Source organism: Rattus norvegicus, chromosome 14, assembly GCF_021556685.1.
Source record: "Rattus norvegicus strain SHRSP/BbbUtx chromosome 14, alternate assembly SHRSP_T2T, whole genome shotgun sequence".
NCBI lineage: Eukaryota > Metazoa > Chordata > Mammalia > Rodentia > Muridae > Rattus > Rattus norvegicus.
The window spans coordinates 6,020,804-6,034,401 of NC_141547.1; the positions used below are offsets into that span (position 1 = coordinate 6,020,804).

Sequence of the window (13,598 nt, forward strand, 5' to 3'; positions counted from 1 at the left end):
TAAAAAAAGAACAGCGACAGGTAGAGCGATTAGAGTATTTAACCTTAAAAGCTCGCCCTGAACTCACTACATATACTGAGTTTCATTCCTCCCCTCTCAACGGAACCCTCTACCTGTTTCCATAGCGTTGTTCCTAAACTCGCAATGATGTAATCTGGCCCTTACCGTGGGCTAGAGGCTGTCAGGCCTAGTCTTCAGTTCTCATAACCCATGAAACATACACATGCAATGTCCTCTTTGCTTTATGAAGTCATTTAGGCTCGGAGGAAGGACATAGGGAAGGTCCTGGTGTTAGCAAGGGGCAACTCTAGCAAAACCCTCCGGCACAGCACAGTGCCACCGTTTGCTTGGGACCCTAAGAGATGGAGTCCATCTGTTCTTCACAGGAACACGGAGCTGTCGTCGGAGCCTCGAGTGTGGGCGTGGGCCAGCGACTGTCACCCACTAGAGCAAAGTGACTCCCATGGAGCGGGCTGGGTTTGCGCCCTGCGCGTGCATAAAGCCCTTTATTGAGGCGACAGGTGACGCAGGGTAGGCGCCGCGTGAACTGGGCGCCTGAGCTATCGGGCGCGGGAGCAAGCAGGAGCAGGAGCAAGCAAGCAAGCGCGTTTCCGCGGCGGGGCCGCTGCGAGTGCGCGGCCATGTGCACCTAGGGCGCGCTGCCCTGGGTCGGGGCCGCGGCCGGCGCGCGGCTGACCTGCGGGGTACAGAGGCTCCGGGAGCGCCACGGGCTGGGAGGGCGAGGGTGGCACTCGCTACCGCGCCCCAGCGGGTTCTGTCTGGAACTGCGAGCAGAAAAGGGCCGTGCCCTACCGTGGCCAGGGCACCCCTGGCGTTCCACGCCGGTGCGGCCGAGTTGTTGACCCCATCACAGCCATAAGGGCGCGCAACTATGAGACCTGGGCGGGACTCAGGCGTACTCAATGACTGCCTACCAGGCTTTCCCTCTCAGAAGGTGGCTGAACTGATTGAGCGACTTCCTGGAAATGAACAGAACTAGCTTTTATGTTCATGGTTCAGGTCCAGTGAATGTTTAGGATGCATTTCCTGACAGTCCCAAATGTTTTCTCCTGGCCCTTGATAATTTGGCCATAAAAATATTCAAATGAGAGCTGTTAATTAGGACTGTTGCTGTTCTTTCAGGCATAGTGAATAGAGCGGCGCAGATGTTACATCGGGCTTCTATGTAAGGAAACGATTGTGATCATTTGTCATGGCGTATGGCTTGCCGAGAAGGAACACAGTGCAAAACATTTTGAAGGGCAGCTGTTATAAAATGTAAGTACACACACACACACACACACACACACACACACACACACACACACGGCTGGAGCTTGGGACAGGGGCTGGGCACTTCTATTCTCACCAAGTTACTGGAGTATATGAAGGCACTTCAATGGATCTGGACTTTGTCTTTAAAACGCTACTTGGAAATTATTTTTATTTTGTGTTTGTACCTGCCTCTGTGTGTGCACTACCTTTGAGCAGGTGCCCATGAAGGCCAAAAGGCAGTGTTGGATCCCCTGGTATTGAAGTTACAGATGGTTTTGTTACAGCATCTCCCCGTAGAGGCTGGGAACCAAACCTTGGTCCTTTTTGCGAAAACAGTTAATGCTCTTAAAGGGTGATCCGTCTTTCCAACTTCCCGAATGGTACTTATATGAACAGGGGCTAGAGACGTGGTTCATGGCTAAGAGTGTGCTGCTTTTGCAAAGGACCTGAGCTTGGTTTCCAGAGCCCACAGAGTGGCTCACAACTGTCCCTAACTCCGGTTTCATCAGATCTATCGCCCCCTATTGGACCAAATGGGCACAAAGCGTGCATGAAATGCATACATACATGCAAGCAAAACAGCTACATAAAATAATCTGAAAAATTAAGATATGCACTCAGAGGAGGGAAGGATTCACCACTGAGGGGAATCGGGGCAGAAACTTGAGTCGGGAGCTTGAAGCAGAGACCACAGAGGAACACTGCTTGCTGGTAGGCTCAGGGGCGTATGCCTAACTAGCCTTATTCCAGACCACCTTCCAGGTACAGCCTGCAGATATGGCCACAGGCTTTGTGATCTGGGAAACCCCTCAGTTGAGGATCCTTTCTTAGGCCACTTGGGGCTGAGTCAAGTGGACAGTTCAAGCCAATAGACAGTTCTAGTCATTCTTCATACTGAGACAGTATTTTGAAAAGAGAAAAGAGGTTTCTAGGCTGATCAAACCGCATGTTTTGGAGGACACTGCGTCATCTTGTTTAAAAACATTCTGAAATTAGCTTTTTAGGTTAGCATGTCAAATAATGGGTTTCATTTGCACATATATATGTGTGTGTACACATATACATATTTATGCCTGAGTATCATTTTTCTTTAGTTTCAGTCATTCAAAAACACCTTTACTACTACTATTTTAAAACACCTCTGTATAGCGTACAAATGTACTGACAACACACTTTTTTAGCTGGTGCAAAGCATCAAGTCAGCTCCTTGTCCTCTCTGGCAGGCAGTTTCTAGCAACATGGACTTTTCGGTCTGAAGCCCTGAGCTCCAAGCTTGGCACCTCTGCAGACTGAGTCCTGGCTTTAATGCCTGTGTCTGTGACACAATGCATGTCTGTCTGTTGTGGCGGGGCTTGCAAACAAAACCACGCACAGTTAAGAAGTGCTGCTTGCCTGGAATACTGAGAACACAGAATGGATGCCTCACTATGCAGAAGTTCCTGCTCTCCCCCCTCCCCCCATTCTTCTCCCCCTCCCCCTCCTTTTCCTCCTTTTTTTTTTTTTTTTTTTTTTTGGTTCTTTTTTTCGGAGCTGGGGACCGAACCCAGGGCCTTGCGCTTCCTAGGCAAGCGCTCTACCACTGAGCTAAATCCCCAACCCCCTTTTCCTCCCTTTTAATACAGGGTCTTTTTTTTTGTTGTTGTTGTTCTTTTTTCCGGAGCTGGGGACCGAACCCAGGGCCTTGCGCTTCCTAGGTAAGCGCTCTACCACTGAGCTAAATCCCCAGCCCCTTAATACAGGGTCTTATCTGTGTAATCTTAGCTGGCCTCATGAACTGGCCAGGGAGACCAGGCTGTTTTTCAGCCTCTGCCTCCCTGGTGCTTGAACTAAAAGGCATTCACAACCACGTTTGGCTTTTACCTTTTAACCCCTCTGCTTTTATTTATGACACTTGCTGTCGTGAGTCAAGAAAGTCTCCTTTTCAAACAGTGTTCTAAGATGTTGGTGTGGCTCCTTATCAAGGGCTACACACAAGAATTAGGATTCATTACATTCGGTTCGGTTTTGACAGTTGGGCGCGGTTAAGACCGTGGACAACAGGAAGTACCATTCTAGTAAGTATCATTTTAATTGTAGATCAGGTGGCATGGCCTGTAAACCCAGCCTCTTGGGAGAGCGAGGCAGGGAGATTATAAATCTGCCTAGGCAGTTAAGTCAAAATAAATACATTAGTTGCAAAACACCCCAAACCCACAGAAACCCCACCAACACAGTATAGACACCGTATGAAAGAAAATAGGAAATACTGGTTTTACTCGGTGCTGGGAACGGAACCCAGACCACCACGCATGCTTGGTGAACTGGCTAGTAACTGAGTTATATTCCCAGATCCTTACGTGTGTCTTTCTTGATAGACTTTGAGATGATGTCTGTGTTTTTAATGACGTTTATTTTAAAACCTGTGTGTATTTGTGTGTGTGCGTGTATGCATGTGTGTGTATGCGTGTGTGTGCTCATGCACACTCGTGTTCACATACTACAGCACATGTATGCTGGACGTCAGAAGTCAACTTGTGGAGCTGACTCTTTCCATCCACAAGGGATCCCAGGGGTCGAGCCTGGGTTATTAATCCTGCTAGCAAGCACTCTTACTGCCTAAGCCACCTCAAAGTCTGTTCTTCAAACAGCCAGATTATTTTTATAAATACATCTTTGACTTTTTCAACTGCTTCTGTAATAATGTTACACCATCCAGTCACACCCTAAGTTTGCAGGATCAGTGACACTGGAGGCAGAAACTCGGGGTGACAGGTATCGCAGAACATCTCCCCCGTTCCGACTAAAGCAAATGGGGCTGAAGTATTAAGGACTGCATGTGACAAACATGTAGCTGTTGTTTGTCAGAATTAGGCAAAATTAAGATTCATAGTAATCACTTTTAATGTGGGTTCATTTATTTCTCAAGATTACACACGAAAGCCTGTGCGTGAGCCACACACCTGCTCAGCAGATGATGCTCTGTCTTACTTTCTCTAGGTTAACTTTCTTATTCTTTAAAAAGATTTATTTATTATATATAATATATATTATATATAAGTATGTATATATAATATATATATTATATATAAGTCACTGTCTTCAGACACACCAGAAGAGGGCATCGGATCCCGTTACAGGAGGTTGTGAACCACCATGTGGTTGCTGGGAATTGAACTCAGGACCTCTGGAAGAGCAGTCAGTGATCTTAACCGCTGAGCCATCCCTCCAGCCCTAGGTTTATTTTTTGTGTTAAATATTTTGCCTGCATGTCTGTGTAACATGTGTATGCAGAGCCTTCAGAGGTCAGAAGGGGGCAGTAGATCCCTAGAACCAACTTTACAGATGGTTATGAGCCACCGTGAGATTGCTGAGAACTGAATCCTGGTCCTTAGCAAGAGCGACAAGTGCTCTTTACCAGTAAACATCTCTCTGGCCCCTTCCTTTTGTGAATATACTCTATCTACCTATCCATCTATTCCTCTACCTATCATCCATCTACCCATCCATGTATGTATGTATGTATGTATGTATGTATGTATGTATGTATCTATTTATCTATCTATTTATCGATCTGTCTATATCATCTTATCTATATCTGTCATCTGTCATCTGTCATCTATATCTATTCATCTTCCTATCTCTTACATTCTTATACACATATATTTTCTTTTAAAAATAAATTATTCATTTACTTACGTCTATTTGTGCATGTGTATGCCTGTGTGCATGTGTATGCTGTGTGCATGTGTATGCCTGTGTGCATGTGTATGCCTGTGTGCATGTGTATGCCTGTGTGCATGTGTATGCCTGTGTGCATGTGTATGCTGTGGTCATGTGTATGCCTGTGTGCATGTGTATGCCTGTGTGCATGTGTATGCTGTGGCCATGTGTATGCCTGTGGTCATGTGTATGCCTGTGTGCGCGTGTATGGCTGTGGGCAGTTGTATGCCATATTCTTGTGTATGCCGTGTGCATGTGTATGCCTGTGTGCATGTGTATGCCTGTGTGCATGTGTATGCCGTGGGCATGCGTATACTCTGTGCGTGTGTATGCTGTGGGCATGCATGGAGGTCAGAGAACAGTTTTCAGGAAGCAATGACTTCCTGCATCCTGGGGGTGGGGAGTGGATTGCAGGTGGTTGGACTTAGCAGCAAGTACCTTTACCCACTGAGCCCTTCACTGTTTCCTTTACTGTTATTTTTTTTATATTTATTTATTTTACTTTATGTATATGAATGTTTTGTTTCTGTGCCTTTGGTACCCCTGAAACTGGGGTTTACAGATGGTTGTGAGCTGTTATGTAGGTGCTGGGAATTCAACCTGGATTGTCTAAAAGAGCGACAAGCGCTCTTAACCACGGAGCCATTTCTCCAGCCCCACCCCTTTGTTGATCTTTGAGGCAGGGTTCTACCACGTGGGCCAGGCTGCTCTGGAACTTACTCTACAGCCCAGGCTGCCCTCAAACTCAGTCTTCCTCCCTCTGCCTCCCAAGTACTGGCGTTACAGTTGTGTCCCTCCACTCTTGGGATTATAAGTGTACACTACTATGTCTAGCTTGGGACATTATTGATCAGCCACGAAAGACATTGTTGGGTGTGGTGGTGCACGCCTTTAAACCCAGCACTTGGGAGGCAGAAGCAGGTAGATCTCTGTGAATTTGAGGCAAGCCTGGTCTACATAAAAGTTCAAGGCTAGCCAGGCTGTCCCAATAAGACCCTGTGTCTAAATAAATAAATAAATAAATAAAGACAGACAGACATTGTAGTTTATGGTTCCTGTTCACAGTCTCCTTTGTAGATGGGTTGGAATTGTAGGCTGCTGCACTGGACAAACCATGGCACAGTTTCTGGACTTTCACCAGTGACTTTTACTGAGTTAATTAGTGGGATATTCTTCCTTGTTGGGATGGTAACTCTAGAGGGACAGACAGCAAGGTATTGTCCCTACGTTGCATAGCATGCCCAGTAAAAACTGATTGAGTAAGTTTATGAAATTTTGCCTCAGACAGGAACCATGGGACCTTGCGGAGCTCACAAAGACCTGGTATTCAAACTTGACGAACATCAACTTGCCGTTCTTGGGAGAAATCGCATTTGGTAGCCCTATGAATCTCTTGGCAGGCCAAACCAAACAAGACTGCCCGCTCCCTTCAATGCAAAGTAAGTGAAGTTCCTCTATAATACGTTAGCGATTGTGTCCTTGACTAGTTAACACAAGACCTTTTTAAGTTTGTCATCCAACGCCCATGCCTCCTGTGGGTTCTCAGTGTAGTTAATTCTTCAACGCTGCTCACCTGCTGTGCGCTACTGGGCTTTGAGGTGGTGCCAGGTGGAAACGCCACTCAGATGGCTCTGTTTGCTTTATTATTATTTCTTTTTAGCCATGGCACTTGAAAAGGAGTATGAAGCAAAGCGCCTAGCGAAGCTGAAGTCTAAGGAGAACGCGTGTAAGGAGATGCAGGTTTCACTGAGGGAAAAGAGTGTCGGCCTGAGAAGACCACTTCAGCCCAAGTGACCCGACCACGTAGCGTCAAACCTGAACCTGTTTCCGGCATCCACGGGCGGCGAAGCTTTCGGATTCCTCCACAGTGTCAAGTAGACACAGCGCTGTGTCTATGGGCGATGGGGCCAATGTTGCTAGACCTGGCTCGGCGAACGCTGACAGAGCCCCCGGGTTCCTGCCACACTCCTGTTCTTTGTGCCCCACACAGCAGCCCTCTCTGTAAGTAGATGAGAACGCATCTGGAGTTGAGTCGTTTTGTGTTCGCTCGTTTCAATGTCTGTAAGATCGCGTGCGGAAGAGGACAGTTCTTGTGAGAGTCAGCGCTCTGAAGAGACGTTTGCGATCCCAAGGAGACTTCTCAAAACGAAGTCAGAAAGAAGTCCTTTTAAAATGAGAAACCGCATTTTTTCTTTTTTTTTTTTTTTTTTTTTCTGGTTAAGAAAAACAGAAAAACGATTAAGATTTCCTTTCTGTCAACTCTTCAGTTACCAATTTTTGGTAAAGTTTCGTTTAATCGTTCTCACGTGCCACTTCATGTTTAATTTTTTTTATCACGTGGTACTTTAAAGTAAGACTTACTTGGCTTTTGTTCTTCTGGAAAAAAATGTTGAGCCGCTTTCTTTCTGGCTAATATTCTTTCTGCAACGGACCTGGAGCAGGTGCGGCACGTGTGCGTGAAAGGGACACAGAGGGACAAAGACGGCCTCACTGTGAGGAAAATTTATATTTGCAGAGAGGCTGGGGAATGAGCAAATAAAGAGAAAGAACTGAGTTTGTATGAACAAAGTTTTCTAGAATTTGAATCCAATAAAGCATATTTGGATACTAGTGTTTTACTTAAGCATTGTTTCTTAAAGGACACTCAACAGAGTCTTTAGGATCCTCTCCTCTCCTGGCTTCACGAAGGGTGCCATGATGTAGTGGTATTTAAGTGTATAGCCTTGGGCTGGTGTGATACATGGGGGGTGGGGTAGATTAGATGGTAGGACTGGGTCTCCAGCACTGAGAAGCCGAAGAGAAACAGACTCTAGGCTTGCTTTTCTCGAATTGCTCACAACAGTGCGACTTGGGCTAGGTGACTCTTTCTCTGAGTCTATGTGCAAACTATAGCAACTTGTTCATAGAAGGTCATGGGGTTGCATGACTTGCCTGAAACAGAGGGAGAATTCCTCTGGTGTTAAGCCATGCCGCGAGCACAGTCCCCGGTTGAACTACTGTAATCTAGGTGTAAAACATGATATTCAGCTGACTCTGTTAACCTTTGTAGAATCCAGAACTATTAGAATTTTTAGAAAATCGGTTTCAAAGCCAGGTGTGGTATGTCTCTCTACCATTCTAACATGCAGGAGGCTGGAGGCTGAGGCAGGAGGATTGCGAGTTTGAGGCCTGGGGCACAGAGTGAGATCTTGAGAGTTTTGTCTCTCTGTGTGTGCACATGTGTGTGAGCATACTCAGGTCATGTAACCTGTTGTTTTAACTCAAAACTAGACCAGTGAGGTCATTCAGTTGGTAAAGTTGTTTGCTGCCAAGCCTAATGACCTAAACTCATTCCCTTGGACTCACGTGGGGGAAAGATGAGAACTGATTCTCGCCAGTTGTCCTTTGACCCCCCTACACATACATCATGGCATGCACATGCCTGTACACATACATAGTCACACAAATACACTACTGTGTGACAAAACTTTTGCTATGGACACTTAACACATGTTAGGGAGCCCATGGTTGACCAAAGGGCAGAATGACCCAAGTCCAGCTTGGTGAACTAGGACTTTAATTGGATTATTGTGGTTGTTTGGAAGAAAATGGACCCCATAGGTTCATAGGGAGTGGCAATATTAGGAGGCGTGGCCATGTTGGAGGAGGTGTGACCTCGTTGGAGTAAGTGTGTCACTACAGGACAGGCTTTGAGGTCTCAGATGCTCAAGTCGCACCCAGTGTGGCATTCACATCCTGCTTTCTGCTGATCCAGCTGTAGAACTCTCAACTACCTGTCCAGCACCATGTCTGCCTGCACGCTGCCATGCTTCCCTCCATGATGATAATGAGTCAAACATCTGAAACTGGAAGTCGACCCCGATGAACTGTTTTCCTTTATAAGAGTTGCTGTGGTCATAGTGTCTCTTCACAGCAACAAAACCCTAAGACAGTGGGTGAAGGGTTACCTATAGGACCAGAAAATACTTACATACAGCTGCATCACTAAGGCCCACCCTGACATGGGTGACAGCTCACAAATCTGGGAACCTGGTACACACTACACAGCCTGCAGGCAGCTCAACAGATTGGAGGGTGTCCTTTCCAAGTGACTCAATTGGTTTAATCCTCTTCCGGGCTTCTGGTCTGGTTTCAGAGTCTTTGCACTTTGGCTTGTCTACTATGGAAGGAAGAAGTCCAGTGAATCTAGTCAGTTTTAGGGACTTCCTGAAGCTTTTTTTTTTTTTAACTTATTTACCTTCATACTTAAGGAGTTTTTCTAAAAGATAGAATGTTTTAATCTACATACACACTCACACAAGTGCACACACAGAGGAGGGAGAGACAAATACAGGACACTGTTGTAGAGAGCAAACAGGAGCCCTGATTGACTCCCTGGATGAACATGTATTATTGACACAGGTCAAGGCCACAGACCCAAAAGACTCACAGCCCAAAGGAAATTGTCAAAGTCCTACCCCTTATGGATCTGGTTTGAAATTGCCAAAGCCTTCTTCCTCTAATTTAAGTACAAGCATTTGCAGGCTATTGACCAGTGTGCACAAAACTGGTATCATAACTTCATCTTCTTCCTCCCAGTTAACAGACCCAAAGTTGCTGCCTCCAGAGACCTACACCTGAGACTACCTAAGCCCTCCTCCTCTCTGTACATAGAAACCACACGGGGCTTCCTGGTTGTGTTGTGTGCTGCTCACAAGACCCAGGCCTTTCTGCTCATGTCTATCTGTCTGTCTTTTCTCATTTCCTTGCAGCCCCCAGGCAGGGTTCCAGGACCAAGGCATACTCTGTTTATGGCAGTTCTAGGTTACCTTTGTTTAGAAGGTGTAGTCCCTGATAATCTCTTGTCATATCTCTTTCTCTTAAGAGTATCCTGGGGGCTGGGGATTTAGCTCAATGGTAGAGCGCTTACCTAGGAAGCGCAAGGCCCTGGGTTCGGTCCCCAGCTCCGAAAAAAAGAACCAAAAAAAAAAAAAGAGTATCCTGGAGTTAGCCTATGCACAGGTAATGTTCCTTCCAGAGCTTATCAATCAGAAAGCTCAGTGCCAAGTTTGTGTGTTTGGAGGGCCCAAAGCACCCCACCCCCTTGCACACACTGCCTATCACTATTACTGAAGATGGTATATTCTCCCTTCCTTCCTTATTTATTTATTTGTTTGTTTGTTTATTGGCAGACAGGGTTTCCTCTGTAGAGCCCTGGCTGTTCTGGAACTTATTCTAGATCAGGCTGGCCTAGAACTCTCTGGAGTGCTGGATGAAAGGTATGTGCTGTCATGCCCAGCCTGCCTGTCTGCCTGTCTGCCTGTCTGCTTCCTTCCTTCCTTCCTTTCTTTCTTTCTTTCTTTCCCTTCTTTCCTTTCTTTCTCTCCTCCCTCCCTCCCTCCCTCCCTCCCTCCCTTCCTTCCTTCCTTCCTTCCTTCCTTCCTTCCTGCCCTGTCCGCTGTCCATCCATCCATGCATCATGGTCTTTTGTATTCAGGCTGGACTTACACTAAATACCTTTCTGAGGATGACCCTGTGCTCCTGATATTCTCGACTCTGCCTCCTGGGGGTGGCATTACATAGGCATACGCCATCATTCCCAGACTGTGTGATGCTGGGGATGGAACCCAGGGCTCAGTGCATGCTAGACAAGGTCTCTCTCACCTGAGCTGCATCTCCAGATCTCATTTTCTCTACGTTGCCTTGATTGTCTCGGTTCCTTGTTAAATCACAGCTTCATAGCACTGTCACGGTGACTATTTCGAATCCTTTGTTAGGCAGCTGATAATCTGTATTGCTCTAGGGCTAATTTCTGAATATTACCTCCCCGCTTCCACCACCGAGGCAGGTTTTCCTGTGTAGCCCCACCAGTCTTGGAACTCAGTCTGTAGACCAGGCTAACCTCAAACTTAAAAGTTGTTCATTACCACACCCATCAACTTTTTTTTTTTTTTGGACCTTATTTTTTTTTTTCTTACTCTTCGAGTGTCTTATAACTTCTTTTGAAACTTAGGCATTTAAAAACAGAGCCAGTCCCTGATGCAGAAATGAGTTCTTTTTACTTCTTTTCTTAGTAGCCTCTAACCTTGCATCCAAACTACCACTCTTTTGAGAACTAATCCCAAGGGCTGGAGAAATGGCTTAGACGTGAAGAGCACTTGTGGTTCTTGCTTATGACCCTGGTTTGATTTCTGGGACACACGCAGTGGCTCTGACTGTTCTGATTCACTGTGCAGGCTGGCCTGGAGCTCATAAAGATCCACCTGCTTCTGCCTCCGTGGCACTAGGATTGAAGGTGAGCCTATAATGTCAGGCTAGGGTTTAAGATCATGCACAAGGCAGGCATTATGGATCCACCCATCTCAGTAACAAGCCAGGCAGGCTTTATGGACCCACTGCTCCCGGTGTATCTTGCAGTGGAGGTACAAACACGCCCAAGCTGTGCTAACTCATGATGATGTCATGCGCTGTTCACTGCTAGCCTGAAAAGTTAAACATCAGACCAGTGTGAACTTAAAGGGTCAAACAGAGATTTATTTCTGGAGACAGTAGCTCCCTCTCCTCCTCCTTTCCGCTCAGGAGACGTTGCCTGCGCACTCTTCTTCTGTGACCTCTCATGTGTCCAAACAACATGATTTTGTGATGTTGAGATTTTTTTTTTTTTTCCTTTTCCAGGCCGATATATTGATTTACTAGTAGGAAAAAAAATATGTAGTTTCTCTCTGCTCCAACTTCAACTCAAAAGTAACATTTTTATTTCCCTCTAAAATAGAGTTAGACTGTATTATGATTTTTCTCAGTCAATACTGTTGCTGTATTTGGGCTGCTATGATAAAAATCCCCCCAAACTGGCTTATAAACAACTTTTTCCCTCAGACAAAGAAAATCCAGCATCTGGTGAGGCCCACTTTCTGGTTCCTAGATTCTACCTCTTACTATGTTGCCAAAGACAGAAGGCGCTAGCTAGCTCTTGGGTTTCTCTTGCTAAAATAATAAAAGTCCACTCCTTATTACTGTTTGCATGCTTCTGTGTGTTTATGACGTACATCTCTTTTCACGAGTGTGCCCTGGCACTCGTATTGAGGTCAGAGGGAAACTTATAGTTCTCTCTGCCATTTGGGTCCTGGCGAGCGAAGTCAGATTGCAAGAGTTGACAGCTAACCCCTTTATCTATTGAGGTGGTCGTTAGCCCACCACGAGCATGGCTTCTCTGTGAGTTATGATTGTCCTCTCTCTGTGAGTTATGATTGTCCTCAGCGTGTTTGACTTATTCTTACGAGTGGGTGCTTTGGGAGAGTCACATGCCGTGACTCATGAGGCCTGAGGACAACATTTGGCATGTTACTGACCAGCCCTCATCCAGATTAACTGAAATGAAGAAGCCCCGATTAATACCAATGGAGACGAAAAGGGGGAGATTACAGCAGGTACCAATGAAATCCAGAAAATGATGGGGCCGTGCCGTAACAGCTCACATTGCACTAAAGTGGAAAAGCTGAAGGCACATGACTTTACCACGGTTAACAAAGGTGAAGTAAATAACCTAAAAGATCTGTAGTAGAGAGATCGAAGCTGCGGCTTAAAATCTCCCAGCTGAAAACGCTCAGGTCCAGAGGGGCGATCGCAGCATCCTACCAGTCACACAAAAAGAAATAATAGAAGGTCCTCATAGGACTCCACAAAACAGGGAAGGAGGGATACGCTTCCAAACTCCCCATGAAACTGGCATTCTAATTCTGATGCCAGACGAGGCCAAAACAAAAATTGCAGACTGGTCTCCCCCGTGAACATAAAATTCTCACTAAGATACTAGCAAACTAAATCCAACACACCAGAAAGTTCCTTCCCCGTGATCAAGCTGACTTTATTGCAGGCGTGCAGGGATGAGTGTAGTCGGCAAATGTAATTTGTCATGTAAGTGATCTGAGTGACAGGTCACATGACGTGGGTCACACGATGGGGATCACATGAGCATCTCGGCAAATACAGAAACACGTTTAATAAATCCAACATCCCTTCATGATAAAAGCCCCAGAAATGGAACGAGCACATCCCAGAGTGATTAAGGCTACAGAGGGCAGATTCTGCTGCAGGGAGGAGGACTCAAAGCATCTCTACTATCAGGGACAAGACAAGGATGTTCGCTCACATCACTACACAACGCAGTGCCAGCAGCCGTGACTCGAGCAGCACCGTGGAAGAAATAAATGAGAGAGACAAATCGGAAGGAAGAAGTCAAAGCCTTACTTGTAGATGACGTGATTCTACCTGAGACAGCCTAAAGCAGGCACTGGGAGGCTCCTAGACCTGAAAGACATGTTTGGCAAAGTGGAAGGTTACAAAGTCAGCACCTAAAAATCACCAGTCTTCATACATGCCACTGGCAAACGTGCTGAGAAAGTAATCAACCCCACTCACAAAAGCCTAAAATGTGTGCCTCGATATACAGCCGAGGGAAAGGACCCCGCGACGAAACCTGAAAACAGGAGAAAGACATTGACGAAGACACTAGAAAAGACATCTCCCTTCTCAATTACAGGAATGCGAGAAAAGCATACGGAAATCTATTTTCAAAGCTTATTTGAAATGCAGAACCAACCGGTTTTTTAAAAAAATATTTATTTATTATGTAATTATGTAGAGGT

General features: G+C 45.9%; 1 protein-coding gene across 2 annotated transcripts; it reads left to right on the forward strand.

The window, feature by feature from the left end:
• Positions 1-277: 277 nt before the first annotated feature.
• Positions 278-7,584, forward strand: C14h4orf36 (similar to human chromosome 4 open reading frame 36). Of its 2 annotated transcripts, none has more exon segments than NM_001017495.1 (4): positions 278-531; positions 1,144-1,278; positions 6,259-6,413; positions 6,635-7,584. In NM_001017495.1, coding segments are annotated over 3 exon segments (354 nt in total). In that variant the 5' UTR covers positions 278-531; positions 1,144-1,213; the 3' UTR covers positions 6,769-7,584.
• The last annotated feature ends 6,014 nt before the right edge of the window (positions 7,585-13,598 follow it).